The sequence below is a fragment of the Ovis aries genome, chromosome 16 (assembly GCF_016772045.2).
Source record: "Ovis aries strain OAR_USU_Benz2616 breed Rambouillet chromosome 16, ARS-UI_Ramb_v3.0, whole genome shotgun sequence".
Classification (NCBI taxonomy): Eukaryota; Metazoa; Chordata; class Mammalia; order Artiodactyla; family Bovidae; genus Ovis; species Ovis aries.
The window spans coordinates 10,612,684-10,635,301 of NC_056069.1; the positions used below are offsets into that span (position 1 = coordinate 10,612,684).

Sequence of the window (22,618 nt, forward strand, 5' to 3'; positions counted from 1 at the left end):
ATTTCACTTTTTTGAGGGCGGAGGCGGTTGATCCCTGGTTAGATAACTAAGATCCCACATGCTGCAACAGGTTTGCGTGCCCCTGAGTGTCAGTTTTTCGATCTGACAGATTACAATCGACCTTTCTCAGCTGAATTTAATGCTCCAGTGCTTAGCTGAGCAGTGACCAGGTAATGGAGAAAATGCAGGGCATAAATGCCTGATTGGTTTGTAGTTTTTCACTATGATCAGTCCCATAAGTGACTGATCTTTGTGGCATAAGCAGTTCGGGCCTCTTTGAACAGGAGAGTTTCTAGTTTTTCCTGAGTTATACTTGTCACACAATAGTACTCTCTTTTTCCTATTATCAAAGTAATTCGGCTCCTGGTAAAAGATTCAAAAGGCATGGTAGGATGTAAAATGTTAAGTTCACCACTGCTACTCCCAAATTCCTGGAAGAACATTTTGCTTCATTTTTTCTTTTACAAGAAAGTTACTGTTTTCTTTTTTCACTTACTTTGTCTGGGATGTCTTACAATGTTTCAGAACTAGTTTATCCGGGATGTCTTCCAGTATCTCACATCAACCTCATCCTTTTAAGCAGCTGCCCATCAGGAGTCCACAGGCCAAAATTGGGCGAAAGGTTATGCAATGCTTTTCCTCATGAGCATGCATGAGGATCACTGAAAGGACTGGTTGAAACAGACAGCTAGGTGCCTCTCCACGTTACTGATTCTGATTTGCATTTCATGTCCCCAGGTGATATTGCTATTGCTGGTTGAGGATGACACTTTAAGAACCGCTGCAGTGGCGGATTATAACAATAAAAAATAAAAATAAAAAAAGGAACAGGGAATTCCCTGGTGGTCCAGTGGTTAAGACGCTACTAATGCAAGGGGCCCAGGGTTGATCCCTGGTTAGGGAACTGAGAGCCCACATGCTGCAACTAAGATTGGGTGCAGCCCTCCCCCCAAAAAAGAGTCAAACAAAGAGGGTATGTCTGTGAGCAGAGACCCAATTTTTAGAGAATGTCCTATATAGAAGGGATGATAAAATCGAACAATTACCATCATCTCACTCCCAGTGAGACAAATTATTCAAAACAAGTATCATTAATGTCAGAATTAAAAAAAGAATTCCCTAGTGCTCAAGTGGTTGAGGCTCTGCTTTCACTGCCAAGGGCATGGTTCCATGGCTAAATAAAAAGAAAGTAAAAGACAAAAAAGCTAGGGGCTCCCATCAGTCCAGTAGCTAAGACTTCACACTTCCAATGTGGGGGCGCAAGTCTAATCTTTGGTCAGGGAACTAGACCCCACAGGCTTTAACAGGAAGAGACTTACAGATTTAGACAATGAATTTTATAGTAATGGGGGGGGGGTGGTGGTGAGGAGGGATAATTAAGGATGGTTAGGTACACACTGCTATATTTAAAATGAATATTCAACAAGGACCTATTGTAAAGTACATGTTATACATTAGTTCAGTCGCTCAGTCATGTCCAACTCTTTGCAGTCCCGTGAACCAAAGCACGCCAGGCCATCACCAACTCCCAGAATTCACCCAAACTCATGTCCATTGTGTCAGTGATGCCATCCAGCCATCTCATCCTCTGTTGTCCCCTTCTCCTCCTGCCTCCAATCCCTCCCAGCATCAGGGTCTTTTCCAATGAGTCAGCTCTTTGCATCAGGTGGCAAAGTATTGGAGTTTCAGCTTCAACATCAGTCCTTTCAGTGAACACCCAGGACTGATCTCCTTTAGGATGGACTGGTTGGATCTCCAGTCCAAGGGACACTCAAGAGTCTTCTCCAACACCAAGGATCAAAAGCATCAGCTTTGGCGCTCAGCTTTCTTTATAGTCCAACTCTCACATCCATACATGACCACTGGAAAAACCATAGCCTTGACTAGACTGACCTTTGTTGGCAAAGTAATGTGTCTGCTTTTTAATATGCTGTCTAGGTTGGTCATAATTGTCCTTCCAAAGAATAAGTGTCTTTTAAGTTTCATGGCTGGAGTCACCATGTGCAGTGATTTTGGAGCCCCCCAAAATAAAGTCAGCCACTGTTTCCCCATCTATTTGCCATGAAATGATGGGACGGGATGCCATGATCTTAGTTTTCTGAATGTTGAGCTTTAAGCCAACTTTTTCACTCTCCTCTTTCACTTTCATCAAGTGGCTCTTTAGTTCTTCTTCACTTTCTGCCATAAGGGTGGTGTCATCTGCATATCTGAGGTTATTGAGATTTCTCCCGGCAATCTCGATTCCAGCTTGTGCTTCATCCAGTCCAGCATCTTCTCATGATGTACTCTGCATATAAGTTAAATAAGCAGAGTGACAATATACAGCCTTGATGTACTCCTTTCCCGATTTGGAACCAGTCTGTTGTTTCATGTCCAGTTCTGACTGTTGCTTCCTGACCTGCATACAGGTTTCTCAAAAGCACATGCTCATTTTTATGAGGCAGCCTGGATGGGAGGGGGCTTTGGGGAAGAATGGATACATGTATATGTATGGCTGAGTCCCTCCCTGTTCACCTGAAACTATCAAAACTGTTAATCAGTTATATCCTAATACAAAACAAAAAATTCAAAGTGTTGGGAAAAAATGCTTCTGCATTAAGAGAAAAGCTCATGTGCTTTATTTGCAACTAAAGATCCCACATGAGGCAACTAAGACCAGGTGCAGCCAAATAAATAGTTAACTTTTTCAGTGTGACAAAAAGATTACAGCTCTGGAGGATCCTAATTCTTAGGACATTAGACACATGATGGAAGTATTTTAAGGGAATATTATCCTCAATCACTAAAACTTTGTCTATTAGGAAATAAAACCCTTTCTTCTGTCCATGGACTATCTATCTACATAAGTCAATCATAGACTTAATCCACACAGAAGTTTCAAAAGGCTTTTTCCAGACCATCTCTGGGTGGCTCAACGGTAAAGAATCTGCCTGCAATGCAGGAGACACAGGAAACATGGGTTCAGATCCCTGGTTCAGGAAGATCCCCTGGAGAAGGGCAATGCAACCCACTCCAGTATTCTTGCCTGGAGAATCCCATGGACAGAGGAGCCTGGTGGGGTACAGTCCATGGGGTCACAAAGAGCTGGACACGACTGAATACACAGACTTCTCCAATGCCATAAGAAAACACCAACACATAGGTGTCTGACAAAAAACAATAAACTTAAGAAAATAAGCAGTAAAATAATCTCCAGATCAAAAAGGATTACAAAAGAAATTGTAACAACCAGATTGATGAAAAAGAGAGCTTTAGAAATGAGTTATCTCAGAGGAATATGTATATACAAAGGCTTTTATTACTAAAAATACATTAAGTATTTAACTAGAAAATAACCAAGAAAAGCAGATGGTGAGAATTAACATAAAAGCTAAAACTATGAAACAGAGGTGGTAGAAATGATAACACCAAAAAGTGATTCTTTCAAAACACCAATAATACCCTCTAGGCAAGCATGATTAGAAAACACAAGTATTCAACATCAGAACTATGAAGATATAATACCGAAGAGGTTAACTAATATCCTATACCTCTACAGCTATAATTAAGAAAATCTAGAATGGGTTATTTTCTTTTAAAGTGGTGGTGATAGAGGAGGGGAATTCATAAAAAACACCGAACAACCGCGGAAAGCTACCACTATAAGCACAGGCCAGGTGACTTTACATATTGATTTAGCTAGTTTTCAACAAGTGAATAAAAGATTTCAAGTTATAACACTTGAATATGAAAACCTCTTTAATCCACCTTAAAGCTGGTAAATGAGACAAAAATCAGAAAATGCTAACAAAAACTGAGCCAATTACCCACAAAATGCAAAACTTCCTAAATGAAATGCTAGCAGATTAAATCTGTATACTGTAAGCAAGAATTCGTTAACCTCAAATTAATGTGGTAATATTTTTAAGTTATCAAAAGCTGAAAGAGTAAATAAAATCCCAAAGCCTTTCTCAACAGTAAGAGAAAAATACCTAAAATATAAAGACCACTTACAGACTAACAGCAAAAATATTAGATGGTAAAAATACTGAGATGTCCAACTCAGGAATAAGACAGCAATCTACCTATTCACAATGTTTGGAGATTCTGAAACAATAACCTAAAAACCATGTAGTTGAAAAAATAAATTTGGGGGATTGACTATCAACTGGGTAAGAAAAAATACAAAAAGCAATAAAAAATAGGGGTAACAGAGCCTAAACCCAGCAATTAACTTGACAAGAAAAGTGTAGCGATTACCTAATTAAATTCTAACATTGCAGTGAAGGGCATGCAACAAGCCTTACCGGAGAAGTTTCCAAATGGAAGACAATGTCAGTCTATCCAGAACTAACACATATGTATGTATACCAACATTCAGTCAAAATCTAAAGGCGCTTATCAGTAACTGGAAAATTCCTCTTTGAAATTTTCCGCACAAATATTTGAAAAATAGTGGTAGCCTCATCTTTCCAGATAAACTTAATGTAAAACTATATTAATCACAGGGAAAAAGTAGATCAGGGAATGATAAACTAGTGTTTCAATTGTACAAGGAGAGGTTTAAACATACGGTACTGGCACAGATGGGCATTCATCTGCAAGTTAAGAATCCTACCTCATACCACATACAAAGTTTAACTGAGGGCTTATACACCTAACAGGAAAAAATTTAGAAATTTAAGAGATGTTAATGGTTTGGGGATGGAGTTGACCTTAACACTGAAAATCTAAAAGCAACTACGAAAAAATATATATCTGATAATACCAAAGTTTAAAACTGTCTGCAAGGAAAAAGACAGGATAATCAGATTTAGGGCAAATGACAAAGTGGGAAAGCTTTTACAAATTGTTAACTGGACAACAAAAATTGATTCAACTAGTCATGAGAAGTATAAATTAAGACAGTAAACAAAACAGGATATTTTTTGCCACAAAAAGTCACAGAAACTAAAGCGAATGATTAGCTTCAGTTCAGGCACAGATGCTGAGAAAACCAGAACTTTTGAAGATTTATTGCTGATGACATTGAGAACGTCCTCTGGCTACACCTGTCAGAACTTAGAACACACATTCTTTGGAGAACTCAGTCAATGTACATAAAGGAAAGTATGGGCTATAATGACATTTAAACAGCATTGTCTATAGGAACAAAGAGAAAAAGCAATCTGAATGTAAACAGACGAACAGTTAAAAATACATTATAATATATCCATACAATGGACTGTAATGCCCAAATACAGGTAGGCCTGTCCATGTTGAAATGAATTGCTAAGTATACAAAATGACCCCATTTTTAATACGTCCCATATCACATAGGCAGGTCTATACACAATCTATATTCATGGATCGATACACTCCAAACTCCTTATATCCTTCAGATGAGACTGAGACAGGACAGTAAGAAGGGTGGGTAAATAGTTTTAAAGATACTTTCATATTTAAGGATTGTTTTATTTTCTTAACTAATAAACAAAAACTAGGCTTTGAATATAAATTAAAATTCTTATTTTTCCAAGTGAAAATGCTGATACTAGCTAACATTGATAATTTAAGAAAGTGGTACTAGTAGATTACTTAGAATTATGGCAGCAACCACCAGAGTAAATAGGAATCAGGAGGACTAGGAATGAGATGGTAGACTTTTCCTTATGTAGAACTAGGCAGTAGAATCTCTTAAGGTGACTTGGGCTTACACACAGTATGACATATAAAGTACATCTAGATTTTAAATGCCTTCAAGAGCTTAGTAAATCTTCTTAAGTAAAGCCAGGCATATAAAACAAAAGCCATGAAGAACCAATTGTATGTATAGTTGGGTCCCCAGATAACCGAAAACTGTTTTTAAGTAATCCCCACCATACCTTTAAAACAACTTTTATCCTCAAGTGGAAAGTAGCCACATTCAAATGAGTTAAAGGGTAAGTAAAAAGAACTACAACTTTATTAAAAGTAAATAAATGTAACATATAATATGTACAGATATGGCACATGGTGCCAATTTTATTTGCAGATAGTATTCCAAAGTTCACAAGTTACACCTTTGCCACAGCCTTGGCTAAATCTTGAACTAGTGCAGAATTCAGCTGTGCTAGAGTGCTGATCTTAGCATGCTTAGATGTGGCATACTTGTTCTTGATAGTCTGGAAGAGAAAAGTACAGAAATTAATGAGAGTAAAAAGGAAAACATAAGAATCAATGATTCAGTTAAAAATCAACTCCTTAAAAAAGTAAGCTATGAATTTACAGGCAGGCATAAGGTCTGAATGACTTCCACTTTCCCCAACACCCTGGAGTACCACTGATTGACTCACCATGTGCTTTGAAAGCCCACGGTTCACCATGACCACATTCTTTGCCAGGTGTTGCATAACAACAAGCAGGGATTCTTCAGTGTATGACAGGTAATGCTGTAGAGTTGGTGTCTAAGACAACAAAAGTTAATGCTGGAAATGCTCATCACCAAGGGTTTTCATAAAATTTCTAGATGTTCTTCAAAAGCAGGTAGAGAAGCAGACACTCTATACGATTATAATTGAAATTTAAGACAAGCTTAAGACCCTTTCTTCCCCAGTTACTCTTCTTTAGTGGCTTCTCTAGGATCCTGTGCTCAAACGTAATCACTTTTGTAATTGCTGAATTCTCCACCCCAAAGCTAGACCAAGTTATTTGGAGCTGACTTTCTCATTTACAACTCTATTTCTAGGGCCTAGAGTATTATCACGTGACGTAAGAGAAATACTCATTAACTCAATGAATATGAACGAACTTCTGGGACGTTATTTGACCTGCTTGAGCTACTCTCTCTATAAGCAGCAGCAGCTGCTCTACCTTTCTCAAAGGGGTATAGCAAGATGAGATTAGGCAATGAAATGGAAGCATTCTAAGAAAATATTTCAAGATATTATAATCATTGCCTCAGAAGATGTCATATGTGGGAGCTATATGAATTGTCCTTTAATGACAACAGCTCTATCCTGAGCAAATAGTGAAATGTCAAAGCTCAGGATAATCTCAGTTTGTAGGACAGAGCTTACCCATTCACCATTATCAAGAATTTTCAGTGCTAAGCAAAAAGCTCCTGCTGCAATCTGAGAAGGAGGAAAGTGCACCATATCGTAGTCCAGCATAGTTAGTTCCATCAAATATTTGGCCAGAGTATGTAGCTCAACATCAACCTGGAATAAAACCCACAGGTTCTGTCAGAGAATTCTGCACTGGCAGTAACTAGTATGCCCATCACTGTACCTACAACTGTTTGCCCATAAATTCTCAAATTCAATGGTCCATGAAAGGCTTTAATAATAATATTAACACACAGATTGACTGGAAATAAAGACCACCTTTATGCCTTCTTCAGGCAGTTAGGTATAAATATAATGTACTTGAATTAGATCTCAATGGCCAGCAGTACTCCCTGATGTACCATACCAGAGGTTTCAAGAAATCTGTACCTCTCCAATCTTAGATGCTCTCCGAAGGAAATGCAGGGGTAGAGGGCGACCCAGACTAAAATTTAAAGCTCTCAGAATCTTCATTTCCATCTGTCTGATTTGAAACTTGGTGTAGGTGTTGTCAGTCACAAAGGCAAAGTCACCGATTTCTGGAGGGTACATTTCCTCATATTTGCTTGCAACAAACATGGCAGTGACTCCCACCAGCTGCAGCATCTTCTTGGGCACACAGTTATCCTACAGTGGGAATTTCAAGTCGATGAACAAGTAATAGGTATTTGAAAAAGGAAGCACAGAATTGTGAAAGAGAGAGAGGAAAGACACATTCCCACAACAAAATCTCAAAGACACCCCATGCCTCAAGACAGATTTTAGCTGAAAAGGTCTGTTTCTTATGACTCAGAGAGGACCCTTAGAGGAAGAACCCTCAACTGCTGACTTACACTCACCTGCATGAACCGATCAATTATGGAAACAGTCATGTACATGGTCTCCTGCAGTAACCTGAATTTCATTTGAACTTGCACTAGCCAGTCAATCAGGATGGCTCTCATGTTTCCAGTGACTTCACGACCCATTAGGTATTTTGGTTTGACTGCTTGCTCTTCCTGAAAAAGAAATGCTGATTATCCTAAGAAGTAAGATTCCACGGTACATTTCTGACCAGAAATAACTGGTGACCTCAGAATAGCTCTGGAACATTTAGAATCTTTAATAGCGCTATGCTCTGTTATCATTTGGTCACTGCAAACAGCTCCATCACCGAGAAACAAAGAAAGCACATATCAAACAGGACAGTGTGACAGGTTTTCCTATCGGCAAATCTTACTATATCGAATTCACCATCACCACTGCTGGCCCACATCCTGTCCCTCCTTCGCAAATAAAGATACCGTACTATCACCTCAGATCTTTTCAGGACTCTAAACCCAGAACCTTGAGCTTTATGTGTGCGCACTCAGTTGCGTCAGACTCTTTGCAACCCCACGGACTGTCACACACCAGGGTCCTCTGTCCATGGGATCTTCTAGCCAAGAATACTGGGGCAGGTTGCCATTTCCTAGTCCAGCGGATCCTCCCAACCTAGGGATCGAACCTGCATCTCTTGTGCCTCCTGCATTAGCAGGCAGATTTGTTACCATTGCACCACCTGGGAAGCCCCTGAGCTTCACGGAGTTAAGAGAAAATAATAGCAGCAGCTTCCAGATCAGCTGGAACTAATATGCTACCACACGTGCTTCGAGGTTTAAACCCCCGAAACAGCATGGGTAAGAGAAGTCAACCATCAAAATCCAGCACACACATCTGCTAAGTTAGACTGCTAACTAAAAACAAGGGAGAAGGCACTTCCATGGTGGTCGGGAGGCTGGGACTCTGTGCTTCCAATGCAGGGGGCCTGGGTTTGATCCCCGGTCAGGAAACTAGGTCCTGAGCGCTATAAATAAGACCTAGTGCAGCCAAATAAATAAAAAACAAAAACGAAGGAGAAAAAATTCAGAGAAGGGTGGTTCTGGATTGTCTTACAGGACAATCGTGTAGAAGATGGAGATGCCCAAAATAACCAGGCAACACCCTGCTGAAGATATTAATGATGCCACTACAATAGAATGCATTATGAACAATCAACTGAGTAAATTTGATAACTGTATTGCTTATGTTGTTAACATACAGAATTCCTCCTTGTTTGGGCGAACGGGCAAAGGACACCAATACAAAGTTTCAGAAATGAGATGAAATGGAAGAAGACCAAAAGTTTTAGTTTTTGAGTATATTCTTATTGGACAAAAACAATTTCCCAGATATCACATGTTCATAAGCCACACTGACCCCAAATGCCTTGTTTTGGCTATGGTTTCTTACCACCTTCTCCATACACATATATTAATTTATAACCAACCCCATGATATGAGCACAGAGGTGAACTGAAGGTTCCAGTTAATACAAACCAGTAGCACTTAACAGTTTTTGTTAGAGAGCCTAGTGATTATAGAGAATGCTGTTAGAATTTACAATGAGCTACCAAAGTAAAACAAAGTGTGTGTTTATAAGCCATTTCGGAGAAGGCAATGGGAAAATCCCATGGATGGAGGAGTCTGGTAGGCTGCAGTCCATGGGGTCACAGAGAGTTGGATACAACTGAGTGACTTACTTTCACTTTTCAATTTCATGCACTGGAGAAGGAAATGACAACCCACTCCAGTGTTCTTGTCTGGAGAATCCCAGGGACGGGGGAACCTGTTGGGCTGCTGTCTATGGGGTCGTATACAGTTGGACACGACTGACGTGACTTAGCAGCAACATAAGCCATTTAATGTTTCATCGTGGCTTATAAATGTATGAACAAAATAAAGCCATTTAAAGTAAGGAAGAATTATGAGAATGGGAAGTAAGAGTAATGAAACAAATAAGATGGAGGCCAGAGTAAGACTATGCAAAATTAACACCCGACACTTGACGCGAGGCAGTGCATGAATTTGATTTCTAAGATTACTGACCTGCCTGAGAGAAACTCTATCACTGTGCCCATAAAATTAAAATAGACTAGTTATCTGAACCAAAACAAAACTAGCAAAGGATAATTAGCATTCTCCATTACTTCTCCTCTACACATGAACATCACCAGATGGTCAATAATGAAATCAGACTGATTATATTCTTCGCAGCCAAGATGGAGAACTCTATACAGTCAGCAAAAACAAACTGGGAGCTGACTGTGGCTCAGATCATGAATTCCTTACTGCCAAATTCAGACTTAAATTGAAGAAAGTAGAGAAAACCACTAGACCATTCAGGTATGACCTAAATCAAATCCATTACAATTATACAGTGGAAGTGAGAAATAGATTTAAGGGATTAGATCTGATAGAGTGCCTAAAGAACTAATGGATGGAGGTTCCTGACACTGTACAGGAGACAGGGATCAAGACCATCTCCAAGAAAAAGAAATTCAAAAACGCAAAACGGTTGTCTGAAGAAGCCTTACAAATAGCTGTGAAAAGAAGAGAAGCGAAAGGCAAAGGAGAAAAGGAAAGATATACCCACTTGAATGCAGAGTTCCAAAGAATAGCAAGAAGAGAGAAGAAAGCCTTTCCTCAGCGATCAATGCAAAGAAAGAGAAAAACAATAGAATGGGAACGACTAGAGATCTCTTCAAGAAAATTCAACACACCGAGGGAACATTTCATGCAAAGAAGGGCATAATAAAGGACAGAAATGGTATGAACCTAACAGAGGCAGAAGATATTAAGAAGAGGTGGCAAGAATACAAAGAACTGTACAAAAAAAGATCTTCACGACCCATCTTCACACAATGGTGTGATCACTCACCTAGAGCCAGACATCCTGGAATGTGAAATTAAATGGGCCTTAGGAAGCATCACTATGAACAAAGCTAGTGGAGGTGATAGAATTCCAGTTGAGCTGTTTCAAATCCTGAAAGATGATGCTGTGAAAGTGCTTCACTCAATATGCCAGCAAATTTGGAAAACTCAGCAGTGGTCACAGGACTGGAAAAGGTCAGTTTTCATTCCAATCCCAAAGAATGTTCAAACTACCACATAATTGCACTCATCTCATTCACTAGCAAAGTAATGCTCAAAATTCTCCAAGCAAGACTACACCAGTACATGAACAGAGAACTTCCAGATGTTCAAGCTGGATTTAGGAAAGGCAGAGGAACCAGAGATGAAATTGCCAACATCTGCTGAATCACAGAAAAAGATACTTCCAGAAAAACATCAACTTCTGCTTTGACTATGCCAAAGCCTTTGACTGTGCGGATCACAATAAACTGTGGAAAATTCTTCAAGAGATGGGAATACCACACCATCTGACCTGCCTCCTGAGAAACCTATACGCAGGTCAGAAAGCCACAGTTAGAACTGGACATGGAACAACAGACTGGTTCCAAATAGGAAAAGGAGTACGTCAAGGCTGTATATTGTCACCCTGCTTATTTAACTTATGTGCAGAGTACATCATTAGAAACACTGGGCTGGATGAAGCACAATGTGGGATGAAGATTGCCGGGAGAAATATCAATAACCTCAGATACGCACATGACCCCACTCTTATGGCACAAAGTGAAGAACTAAAGAGCCTCTTAATGAAAGTGAAACAGGGGAGTGAAAAAGTTGGCTTAAAGCTCAACATTCAGAAAACTAAGATCATGGCATCTGGTCCCATCACTTCATGGCAAATAGATGGGGAAACTACGGAAACAGTGACAGACTTTTCTAGGCTCCAAAATCACTGGAGATGGTGACTGCAGCCATGAAATTAAAAGACGCTTACTCCTTGGAAGAAAAGTTATGACCAACTTAGACAGCATATTAAAAAGCAGACATTACTTTGCCAACAAAGGTCCGTCTAGTCAAAGCTATGATTTATCCAGTGGTCATGTAAGGATGTGAGAGTTGGACTATAAAGAAAACTGAGCACCAAAGAATTGGTGCTTTTGAAGTGTGGTGTTGGAGAAGACTCTTGTGAGTCCCTCGGACTGCAAGGAGATCCAACCAGTCCATCCCAAAGGAGATCAGTCCTGACTATTCATTGGAAGGACTGATGCTGAAGCTGAAACTCCAATACTTTGGCCACTTGATGCAAAGAACTGACTCATTTGAAAAGACCCTGATGGTAGGAAAGATTGAGGGCGAGAAAAGGGGACAACAGAGGAGATGGTTGGATGGCATCACTGACTCAACAGACATGGGTTTGGGTAAACTTCAGGAGTTGGTGATGGACAGGGAGGCCTGGCATGCTGCAGTCCCCAGGGGCACAAAGAGTCGGACACGACTGAGCTGAACTGAACACTGCTAATTGTGATGGATATAAAATATCTTTCAATCTGTGGACTTTCCTTTAGAAAAGCCATGGAAATATCTTTCACTTTGAATTTCCCTCATTCAAAATGGCAAATAAAGCTGTCGTTGGGAATTCCCTGGCAGTCCAACAGTTAGGACTTTCACCAAAAAAAAAACAAAACCCCACCTTCTTGGCATTTTGTGCCACTTTTGACATTTTGCGAAGAACTTCAAAGTGGAATCTACGGTTAAGAAACGCTGCTTGTATCCTGCTTAAAACTGTTAATGGAAAATCTCCAAGCTAGACGCAGTTTGGAAAAAAACAATGGTTTAATACTATTACTGACCTCAAGTTGTCTTAGATAAGCATAGATATCTTTTACATATTCGCTACAAAGGTTTGGATCCGCTCCGTCTTCTGCATCCACATCACTCACTGCAAGAATTACATCTGAGAAAGCCTGACACAGATATTCTTCTGCAGGGGCACAGCCAGATGTTTCCATGGGGCTTGGAGACGGAGTATCGACCTGGAAACAGAGAGACTTTTTTGAAATAATAGCAAAAAGGAGTATACTATCTGAGAATGGTCTGATTATTGGTGTCAACTCAAGAGACCATTTGCCGGATAGACATGCAGTTTATTTTCATCTTCTCAAATCTATTCGTCTCCAGGAAGTGAGTAATATGAAAAGTGAGCTCCAACTTAGACTGAACCAATTTAGAATCAGGAGCATGCTAACAGGTAAAACAGAGAGGAAGCAAGTTCATATCTAGACTTTTCTCCAAAGGGAACTAATTAGTAATGTGTTGTTTAGCAAAGTCATGTAAAGTTAATCCAAGTGAATGACAAGTTAGCTTTCAGTCTATATTTCAAAACAGGGACTGCTTCCCACTGCACAGAATATAAGTTCTATCTGGACTACTAAGGATTAATTGACTTCGTTATCATGAATCATTTTCTTCAAGCTCCAGGTACCCTGCTGTCCAAACAGTTATTGAGCACTTTCATCAAGTCAAGCTTTGTGTTAAGTACTGGCTTTATGGTGTCCTCAAGGGGATTTGAATTTAGAAGAAATAAGTAAATGAAGTAAAAGAAATTGATTCTAGAACAAAAGTAGGGGTGAGGAGAGTTAGGGTGGCATTTGGAAAATTAGGGAAAGCTTTAAATGTGGATGCATGAGCTGTTTTGAAGGATGAAAAGCTTATCAGTTAAAGAGGGTGGGAAAGCAAAGGCAAGAATCAGTATGGGATTTTGATGAAAAGCTCAGTATGGCCAGTTAAAGACTGTGCACGCTACAGGTTTCTGTGCTATGTTCACAAGGTCAATACTAAAGCCATAGCTTCATACCCACTTCCCTTAGATGTAGAGAGCTAGGCAAAATGACTTTGATTATTTGCCCAACCAGCTTTAAGAAAGTTTTAAAAATTAAAACTTAAGAATGGAGTTCATTGCCATTTCAGGAAAGCAGCCTTTTCAAAGATGGTGTAGTCTTCCTTCACAGAAGTAGATACATTTACATGCGTTGATATTTAATAAAAAAGTTCTTGGTTTTGAGGCCAAGTGTTAACTCATCTTGCCTACTCTGAAGAGCTCCGTTTTCTGCTTTACATCCTTATATAAATTCCAAAGTTACAGGCTTATTGTTTGAAGGCCACATTATGGAGTTTTTTTTTAAGGGAAAAAAAAAAAAAAAAGTACTCAAGAGAACAATCTGTTTCAATCAATAAATTCCAGACAGAGATGGCTTGTACCAAAAGACAGTCAAATCTTTAGTCCAGGCAGCTCAATACAGTAAACAAAGGAGGGGTAGTATGACAATTAAAAGCAATTAAAATCACAGATCCTGAAGCCAGATAGTCTTGTGTTTGAATCTAATTTTGTGCCACTGATGAGAAGTGACTCTAGAAAAGAGAGTTTGTTGTTCAGTGGCTAAGTCCTGTCCGACCCTTTTAGGACCCTATGAATTGTTTGTTCAAACTTAATACTTCTCTACACCATTATCTACAAAGCTAGAGATGACAATACCAGTGCTGAGAGTAAGATTATGTGAGCTAACTCATGCAAAGTGTTTAGCAGAGCCTACCTCCTAAACACTCTGTAACTATTATTTATATTTATTCAAATACCGTGCCATCCATTAGTAAAATGAAGGAAAAGAAACAACAGGTTCTCAAATAGTCAAGTTTACCAAAATAGGCTCGGGGGAAAGTTTCTCTTCCTTAACAGGCTCGGGTTCCCGCTCTGGCTCCGGCTGGGGCTCCGGCACAGGTACAGGAGCCTTTTCCAGAGGTTTTGGTACTTTTTTAGCAATAACTTTTCCAGCAGGTAAAGTTTTTGCTTCCTGTGGATGAAAAGGAGAGGAACGTTTCTGCATCAGGGGTCACAGCTGGAAGGCATACTCACAGAGTAGTTGATTCAGAGAGACAGTTATACCTTTTTCAGAGGCAGTTTGGCCTGCGGTTGTTCACTGACTTTGTTACCGATGTCTCCAAGCGCTGTTCGGGGCCTCAGCCCGGGCTTAGAGGTTGCAACACCGGCCACAGGCACGCGCTTGGCCCCTGCCATACTGATCTTCGCCTTATTTTCAGCATTAATCTTCGTGTTCTGTTAAGAATCAAGACCACTTTGAAAGCAGGTTAGTGTAATCAAGGGTTAAGACGGGGGCCAAACAGAAGCTTTCAGGAGGAAAGCCAGCTGTAAATGGGTTCCCGGAGAAAACCAGGGTTCCAGGGGCTACGCTAAGGCTGACAAGCCAATTTCCTTCCCGAACCTCTAATTTCACCTATTGAGGGATCGCCTGCTTAGTCCCTGCCGGACCTAAAATACCATGAATTTACATTTGAAAGGAAAGGAACTCTACAAAGCCTTCAGTTGCAGGCACCTTCCCCTGGGTGGTTGCGCAGTTGGTGGGAGCTCGCTCAGGGGTCCTCCATTACCTTTTTACAAAATGTTTCGCGTCTACCCTCCATCTGCCCCTCCCCCCTTATCCACTAACTTTTATCATCTTCCTCTCTCCTTCCGTCCGCCCCCCAAACTCTCCCACCACTTTAGGGGCCCGCCGACGCCCATCCTCCACACCCTCCCCTCAATCTCGGTCCCGCTCCGCTCCTGCCAGGGGAACTCCGGTATGAGAGACAGGGAGAGGAGGCGCAGCCAGTTACGCGAGCCGCGTTTGTTCACCATCCGCAGCTCACCCTGGTGATCCGGAGCGCCATGGCTTCTTCTGCACCAGGCAGCAGCTCAGCGAGGAGGAGAGCACTGGAGCCCCCGACCAGCCGGGAGCTTGAATCAACCACAGGCCAACAGCCGTTCCGCCGCAGCACGCCGGGAGGAATCGGGGCCGGCCTCAGGTTTAAACCCCGCACCGCTCCCTCCTTATTGGCCTGTTCGTGGCACTCGCTCGCTTCCCATTGGCGGAGGCTGGTTCCTCCGAGAATGCATTTCCAGGGCGATCCCGCGAAGACGTTCGGGCGGGGGCGGGGCCAGACCGTCACGTGGTGTGACTCGGCGCCTGCGCCCTCGGACATCGGCTGTACCCACCTAAAGAGGGAAGTGGTGCATTCACCACCCACATGAGGAGGTAAGACTGTTCAACCCCGTAGCTGGCCTCAGGGCCTTGGAAAAGACATGGTGAAGCCGCTGCTTTGCAGTTATGGCTTTAGTCCTGCCGTTGTTAAACAAACTTTCCTCTTCTGCAGTGGCATGTAGCAGGAAAGGATTTTATATACGAGTTCTTTCGTTTGATCATCCCATCAGCTCTCTGAAGTGGAGGAACTGAAGCTCAGAGAGGCTTTGGGTGACTTTCTCTGGATCATAAGTTAGTAACACGGGACAAAACATAGATTTCTTTAGATCCGTGATGTTTCCACAACACTAATAGTCTCTTAAGAATATTGCCAGCCTCTTAACCTGCCAGATTATTTCAATCAGATTGTTTCCCAAAGCCAATTTTTTTATTTGAAAATAATGTTTTGCTTTTTGATTTGAAAATAGTTTCAAACAAAAAAGTTGCAAGCAAAAATATCACAAGGAACGCACACGTATACCCTTTACCCAGATTCAAACATCCTTAACTTTTTATCCCATTTGCTTTCTCATTTACTTAATCTTTCTTATGTATATAACTACCCATCTATGTATCAGTTCAGTTCTGTCGCTCAGTTGTGTCCGACTCTACCACCCCATGAACCGCCGCAGTATGCCAGGCCTCCCTGTCCATCACCAACTCCCGGAGGTTACCCAAACTCATGTCCATTGAGTCGGTGATGCCATCCAGCCATCTCATCCTCTGTCGTCCCCTTCTCCTCCCGCCCTCAATCTTTCCTAGCCTCAGGGTCTTTTCAAATGAGTCAGCTCTTGGCATCAGGTGGCCAAAGTATTGGAGTTTCAGCTTCAAAATTAGTCTTTCCAATGAACACCCGGGACTGATCTTTAGGATGGACTGGTGAGATCTTGCAGTCCAAGGGACTCTCAAGAGTCTTCACCAACACTACAGTTCAAAAGCATCAATTCTTTGGCACTCAGCTTTCTTTATAGTCCAACTCTCACATCCATACATGACTACTGGAAAAACCATAGCCTTGACTAAAGGGACCTTTGTTGGCAAAGTAATGTGTCTGCTTTTTAATATGCTGTCTAAGTTGGTCATAAGTTTTCTTCCAAGGAGCAAGGGTCTTTTAATCTCATGGCTGCAATCACCATCTGCAATGATTTTGGAGCCCCCAAAAATAAAGTCTGTCACTGTTTCCTCTGTTTCCCCATCTATTTGCCATGAAGTGATGGGACAGGATGCCATGATCTTAGTTTTCTGAGTGTTGAGCTTTAAGCCAACTTTTTCATTCTCCTCTTTTACTTTCATCAAGAGGCTCTTTAGTTCTTCTTCACTGTTTGCCATAAGGGTGGTGTCATCTGCATATCTGAGGTTATTGATATTTCTTCCTTATATAATTGTATATAAATTTTTTTTTCCTGAAATACTTGAGGGTAAGTTACAGTTATCATGGCCCTTTATCCCTCAGTTCTTAAGTGTGTATTTCCTAACAGTTATCAACTTTATACATTTACTTTATCACAACATTATATTCAACCTAGTTTGTATTCTAGTTTTATCAGTTGGCCTAATAATGTCCTTTCCATTATTTTCTTTTCTCCAGTACAGGACCCAGCTAGGGGCAATGTTGGATGTAGTCTCCTTTGGTCCGGAACAATTCCTGCAGCTTTTCTTTTTCTTTTATAACACTGATGGTTTTGAAGAATACAGTACTCCCTGCCACTTTTTTAGAAAAGAGGTTTCTTATTTTTGTGTTTGTACAATTGTTCCCCGTGATTTGCATTCTTGGCTGTTAAGCCACGTAGGTGACATCATGTTTTTCTCAGGGAATTAACTCTGCAGACACATGGTGTTCACCTGTTCCCCATAAATGAGATTAATTTTGATCACATGGTTACGCTTTTACCTCCTTTCTCCACTGTATTTAGTTGTTTGTTTCTTACAACTAATAAAGTGTCTATGGGAAGACACTTTAGAACCATGCTTTTCATCAGATTTCCCCCTACGTTTCACCTCCCCGAGCAGTAGCGCTTGCTTAGGAAATGGTGACACTGTTGTTCTAGTACTATGGGCTCTCTCCCACTAGCTGAAGCTGATTAAAAATAAATAAGCATACACTTTGAATGATCCTAGGATGCCAGGCCTTTAGCAGACCTAAGTGACAACCCCTTTGTGACCGTTGCACAGTGGAACTCCTTTTAATACAATAGTCCTTAACTGGTGAGCATTTTGTGCCGGGGTGGGAGAGGCTGCGGGGAGAGGGAGATTTGCATTTCTAATTGTCACAACTGGCAAGGTGCTACTGCCATCTAGTAGGTGAAGATCAGGGAGGTTTCTAAACATCCTACAGTGTATAAAACAGCCTTACCCCCTAAACACACACACACACATAAATAATTATCCAGCCCCAAATGTCAGTTGGGTTTCCCTGGTGGCTCAAATCAGTAAAGAATCTGCCTGCAGTGCAGGAGACCTGGCTTTGATCCCTGGGTTGGGAAGATCCTCTGGAGGAGGGCATGGCAACCACTCCAGTATTCTTGCCTGGAGAATCCCCATGGACAGAGGAACCTGGCGGGCTGCAGTACCTGGGGTGGCAAAGAGTGGGACCCAACTGAGTGACTAAGCACAGCAAATGTACATAGTTTAGGAGTGCAGGCTTGAGAAATTTTGCAAATTGTGTTCATACTTTATGAGTCATTTCTATTTAGAATGTTAACGTCTGTTTTTAGGAGCTGTGTTTGTTTTTTATTTATTTAGCTGCATTAGTTGCAGCATTTGGGATCTTTGTTGCATCATGCAGGATCTTTTTCGGCGAACAGTCTTTCTAGTTGTGGCACTCAGGCTTATTTGCCCCAAGGCATGTGGGATCTTAGGTCTCTGACCAGGAATTGAACCCCTTCGTTGCAGGGCAGATTCTTGACCACTGGATCACCAGAATGTTAACTTTTGATGCTTAATTAACACAAGTTCCATGGATCATCTCCTTTCTTTATAACACTTAAAAACTTGATTTTTCTTCTGGGTGAACTACTCCATGTTCTCTCCCCTGGCCTGGTTTTTAGTGCCAACTACATACCAGGCAATGTTCTAGGTGCTAGGAAAACAGCTCTGAACAAAACGGATGAGATCCCTACTCTCATTAAGTGTATATTCTAGGAGAGTGTATATTCTAGGAGAGAAACTAAGTAAATAAGTACATTAGGAAAAAATCAGATAGTACTAAATGCAAAGCAGAGACTAAAAAGAAAGTGATTCAAATAGAGCCATTTGGTAGCTGGCTTAGACTTGGTGGGTCAGAGATAGTCTGAGAAGTCGGCATTTAAGCTGAGGCTTAAATGACAAGAAGGAAAACATTCCAGAGAGAGGAAATAGTCTGTGAAAACCCAATGAGAGTGTTGACCTAAAATAGACTGCCAGTTATTTCTCCAGCAAAAATGTGTTTATTCACAATCAACAAAGGCTTGCAATTTGGGATCTGTAACCATGGCAAGCCATACAAGTTCCATGCCACTAGAGGACTCTTACAGAGAGGGGAAAAGGAAGTTGGAAGGGCTGTAGTAAACAGAGTCCATTGAAGGAACTGAGAATTTGAAGTGTTGTGGCTTTTTATTGACTGCATTCTTGCCCGGTAAGAAGTCCCTCTTCTTCCTGTTGGGCCCTGCTATAGCTGGGCTTCCCAGGTGGCTCAGTGGTAAAGAATCTGCCTGCCAGTGTAGGAGACTATGGTTCAGTCCCTGGGTCGGATGATCCCCTGGAGGAGGAAATGGCAACCCACTCCAGTATTCTTGCCTGGAAAATTCCAGAGACGGAGGAGCCTGGCCATGGACAGAGGAGTCCAAATGGTCACAACAGAGTCGGACACGACTTAGCAGCTAAATAACAACAGTCACGGGGCATGAAATATCCCCTTTCTGACCTCCCATTCTGTTTTAATTGAAGTTTCTGTTTGTTAATTTTTAAAATAGGCATGAGCTTGTCATGTTAAGAAAAGCCCATATGGCTAGAGCATGGCGAGAGGTGGGAGTAGAGATGAGATTAAAGAAATTGGAAAGGGTAAAATTATATAAGGCCTTGTTAAGCCAAGCTATGATAGGTACAGTGGAAGGCTTTGAGGGTTTTAAACCAAGGCATAATCTATCCTTTTGAAAGATAGTGACTGTGGAGAGATTACACAGTGTAGGTGGGGAGGAGGCATAGGGGAAAGCAGGAGGAGGGGAAGAGAAGCAGGGGAGCCATTACGAGGCTACTGTAGGAGGCCGGATAAAAGATGATGACTCTGATGGTATTAGTAGTGTTAGACAGAAAGAGAGATTCTGGATATGTTTTGGAGGTAGACTTGCTGAGTCTTGATGGTTTACATTCTTGGAGTGAAGGAAAAGGAGTCAAGGATGAGGCTTAGGTTTGGACTTGAGTAAATGAAACAGAAGACTAAGAGATGGACATTTTTTAGGGAGTAGCAGGTTTTGGGTAGGAGATCAAGAATTCTGCTACATTTGGAATACCTAGAGATATACAAGAGAAGTCTATTAGGCAAAGATCAGGGTGGGAGCTAAATCCTCTTTTCCTGTAGATAGTATTGTCAGTGTGAGGCAGGTGAGATCATCTAGAGAATGTAAAGCAAAGCAGAGGCCGAGGAGCAAGCCCCAGGGCCCTCCATTTTAAAGACTGGACAGAGAGGGGAGCCCGTCTCTGTGAGGAAGATCGGGGAAAAACACCAAAGACGTAGGACACCAAACAGTGGTTTCTCATGAAAGAGAAGGTGGTGTTTTACAGAGGGAGTAGCGGTTTAACATGGCAGATTGAACGTGCATATTTCTTCCTGAAGGCAATAAAGGGAATTTTTTTTTTAGATGCATAAACTGTCAAAGATGGGTGAGGAAACAATAATGACATCATTTTGGAAGCAGGAAACACATTGAAGAATGGTAATGGAAGCACCAGACCAAGGAAGTTAGAACCTAGGCTGGCAATGGAGATTAGAGAAGCAAACGGATTCGTCCTGTGGATTCCAGCTAGTCTTGGGACTCTATGAAACTGGTGACACACGTAGAGATGAGAGCAGGATTGCTTGATAAACTCCTGCACTTGGGAGCATGGGTAGAGTGAAACATCTTCTTGGTCCTGGCAGATTAGAGGCTGAACTAATGGAACTTGGGATTTCAGACTCCAGGCAAGCTGTAAGGGGATGAAGTGAAATTCTTCATCCCAATTAGTGAGACCTCCTGCTCCCTCTTCCACTTAGTCCCCTAAATGCAGGCAGCTGGACTTACACCCTCCTAAGTGAGATCGAAGTGTGCTTCTCTGAGAAGTGAAGAGCCTGAAAGAGAAGTCTTAAAAATACAGAAGGTTAGGAAGGATGATCAATGAAATGGATGCGACATGTTTAAAGTGATACCATTTGACCTATTTGTATGCTGACAAAGGTTTCTCATCAATATATTAATTTCTTACTCCTAACTATTAACAGCCGGTCAAGGAGCACTGGACAATTCAAGGAAATCCTCCAACTTGAAAGAGACCTAACAAGAATACATAAAAAGACACTCCTAGAACTTTCCTGGTGGTCTAGTAGCTAAGACTTCATACTCTCAGTGCAGGGAGCCTGGGTTCCATTCCTGGTCAGGGAACTAGACCCTGCGTGCCTCAACTAAGACCTGGCACAGCAAATAAATAAATACTTTTTTAAAAAAGAACTCCCAAGTGGACAGAAAATTCAGGGAGAAGAAAGCTAAAAAATAAGTATAAAAGTTATTTATATAATCAGAGAAAGAAAAGATAATAATGCACCCACAAACAGGCTTTAGAAAGAACTCTAGGGAATTAAAAATATGATAACAAACATTGAAATGCAATAGCAGGTTGGTAAAAGAAAGTCAAGAAAATTTCCCCCAGAAAGGGCAAAAAGACAAAAAGATAAACTATAGCAAATATAAGAAATTTATTTATATAAGAAATTCATTTCATAAGATCTGACATACAACAGATGGAGGAGTTCTAGGGAAAAAAAAGACAAAAGAATATGAAAGGAGGAAATTTTTAAAGAGATAATACAAGAAAACCTCTTAGGACTAAAGGACATGAGTTTCATGGGTCCATGTCTGAGAGTCGCACAATTAGTGAACCAAAGGCTCATCTCACGGCAGACTGTGCTGGCATATGACATGTGAAACAAAGGGGAGACCCTTAAGGAGACAAAATCAGATAGCATACAGAGGATCTAGAGTCAGAATGGAATGAGGCTTTCGATAACAATGTTGAAAGCTACAAGATTGTGTAGGAAAGTTATTTTCAGTCCATAATTCTGTACCCAGTCAGACCATTAAACAGTCATGAAGTAGAATAAAGACATTTTTAGATTGGCAAAGTCTAAAAATTATTTTCCACATGTGCATTTGTAGAAAGTTATTGGAGTGTGTAGTCTTCTAACAAGGATGAAAAGTTTAAAAGGGGAAGGGGACTTCCCTGGTGGTTCAGTGGTTAGGACTCTGCGCTTCTACTGCACAGGCGTGGGTTAGGTCCCTGGGTCCCTGACTGGGGAACTAAGAGCCTGCATGGTGTGGCAAGACCAAAATAAGAGAGGAAGGTGTGGGATCAAACAAAACAAAACAGTAGTTCCACCATAGGACAAAGGCAAAGAGAATTCCCGAGGCTTTAGGTAACCCTCAGCTGACTCTCTTTAGTAGGCCTGGAGAGCAGTCAGGGTACGTTTGAATAGAATGACAAGGATGATAGGGGGTTCTAAGTGGGACATCTCCAAGTAGAAAATTAAATCAATACCTTACTTGAAGTATTTGAATATACTGAGAAGAGATTTACACTTCTGGTGGAA

The 22,618-nt window shown here is 41.2% G+C and overlaps 1 protein-coding gene and 1 long non-coding RNA gene across 3 annotated transcripts in view; one reads left to right on the forward strand and one right to left on the reverse strand.

Annotated features, from left to right (window-relative positions):
* Positions 1-3,278: 3,278 nt before the first annotated feature.
* CCNB1 (cyclin B1) lies at positions 3,279-15,587 on the reverse strand. Of its 2 annotated transcripts, XM_027980034.3 has the most exons (9): positions 15,434-15,587; positions 14,673-14,843; positions 14,428-14,580; positions 12,583-12,765; positions 7,883-8,041; positions 7,434-7,670; positions 7,017-7,157; positions 6,294-6,404; positions 3,279-6,122 (listed from the first exon to the last, which is right to left on the reverse strand). In XM_027980034.3, exons 1-9 carry the CDS (start codon positions 15,452-15,454, stop codon positions 6,015-6,017), a joined length of 1,284 nt encoding a protein of 427 aa, XP_027835835.1. In that variant the 5' UTR covers positions 15,455-15,587; the 3' UTR covers positions 3,279-6,014. The 2 variants fall into 2 exon arrangements, with proteins under 2 accessions (XP_027835835.1, XP_060256319.1); XM_060400336.1 differs by having other exon boundaries at positions 3,279-6,404.
* A 173-nt stretch (positions 15,588-15,760) lies between these two features.
* Positions 15,761-22,618, forward strand: part of LOC132657941 (uncharacterized) — a 47,067-nt gene continuing 40,209 nt past the window's right edge. Inside the window, exon 1 of the long non-coding RNA XR_009596748.1 lies at positions 15,761-15,819. This is a non-coding gene — a long non-coding RNA (uncharacterized LOC132657941). The remainder of the gene's footprint in view (positions 15,820-22,618) is intronic.

Coding starts and splice junctions, on each gene's coding strand:
- CCNB1 (XM_060400336.1), bottom strand. CDS start 15,454: ATGGCGCTCCGGATCACCAGG. Junction 12,766..14,427: donor TTTCCCCCGAGCCTATTTTG/GTAAACTTGACT, acceptor CTCTGTTTCCAG/GTCGATACTCCGTCTCCAAG. Junction 6,405..7,016: donor TTCTTGATAATGGTGAATGG/GTAAGCTCTGTC, acceptor TTGTTGTCTTAG/ACACCAACTCTACAGCATTA.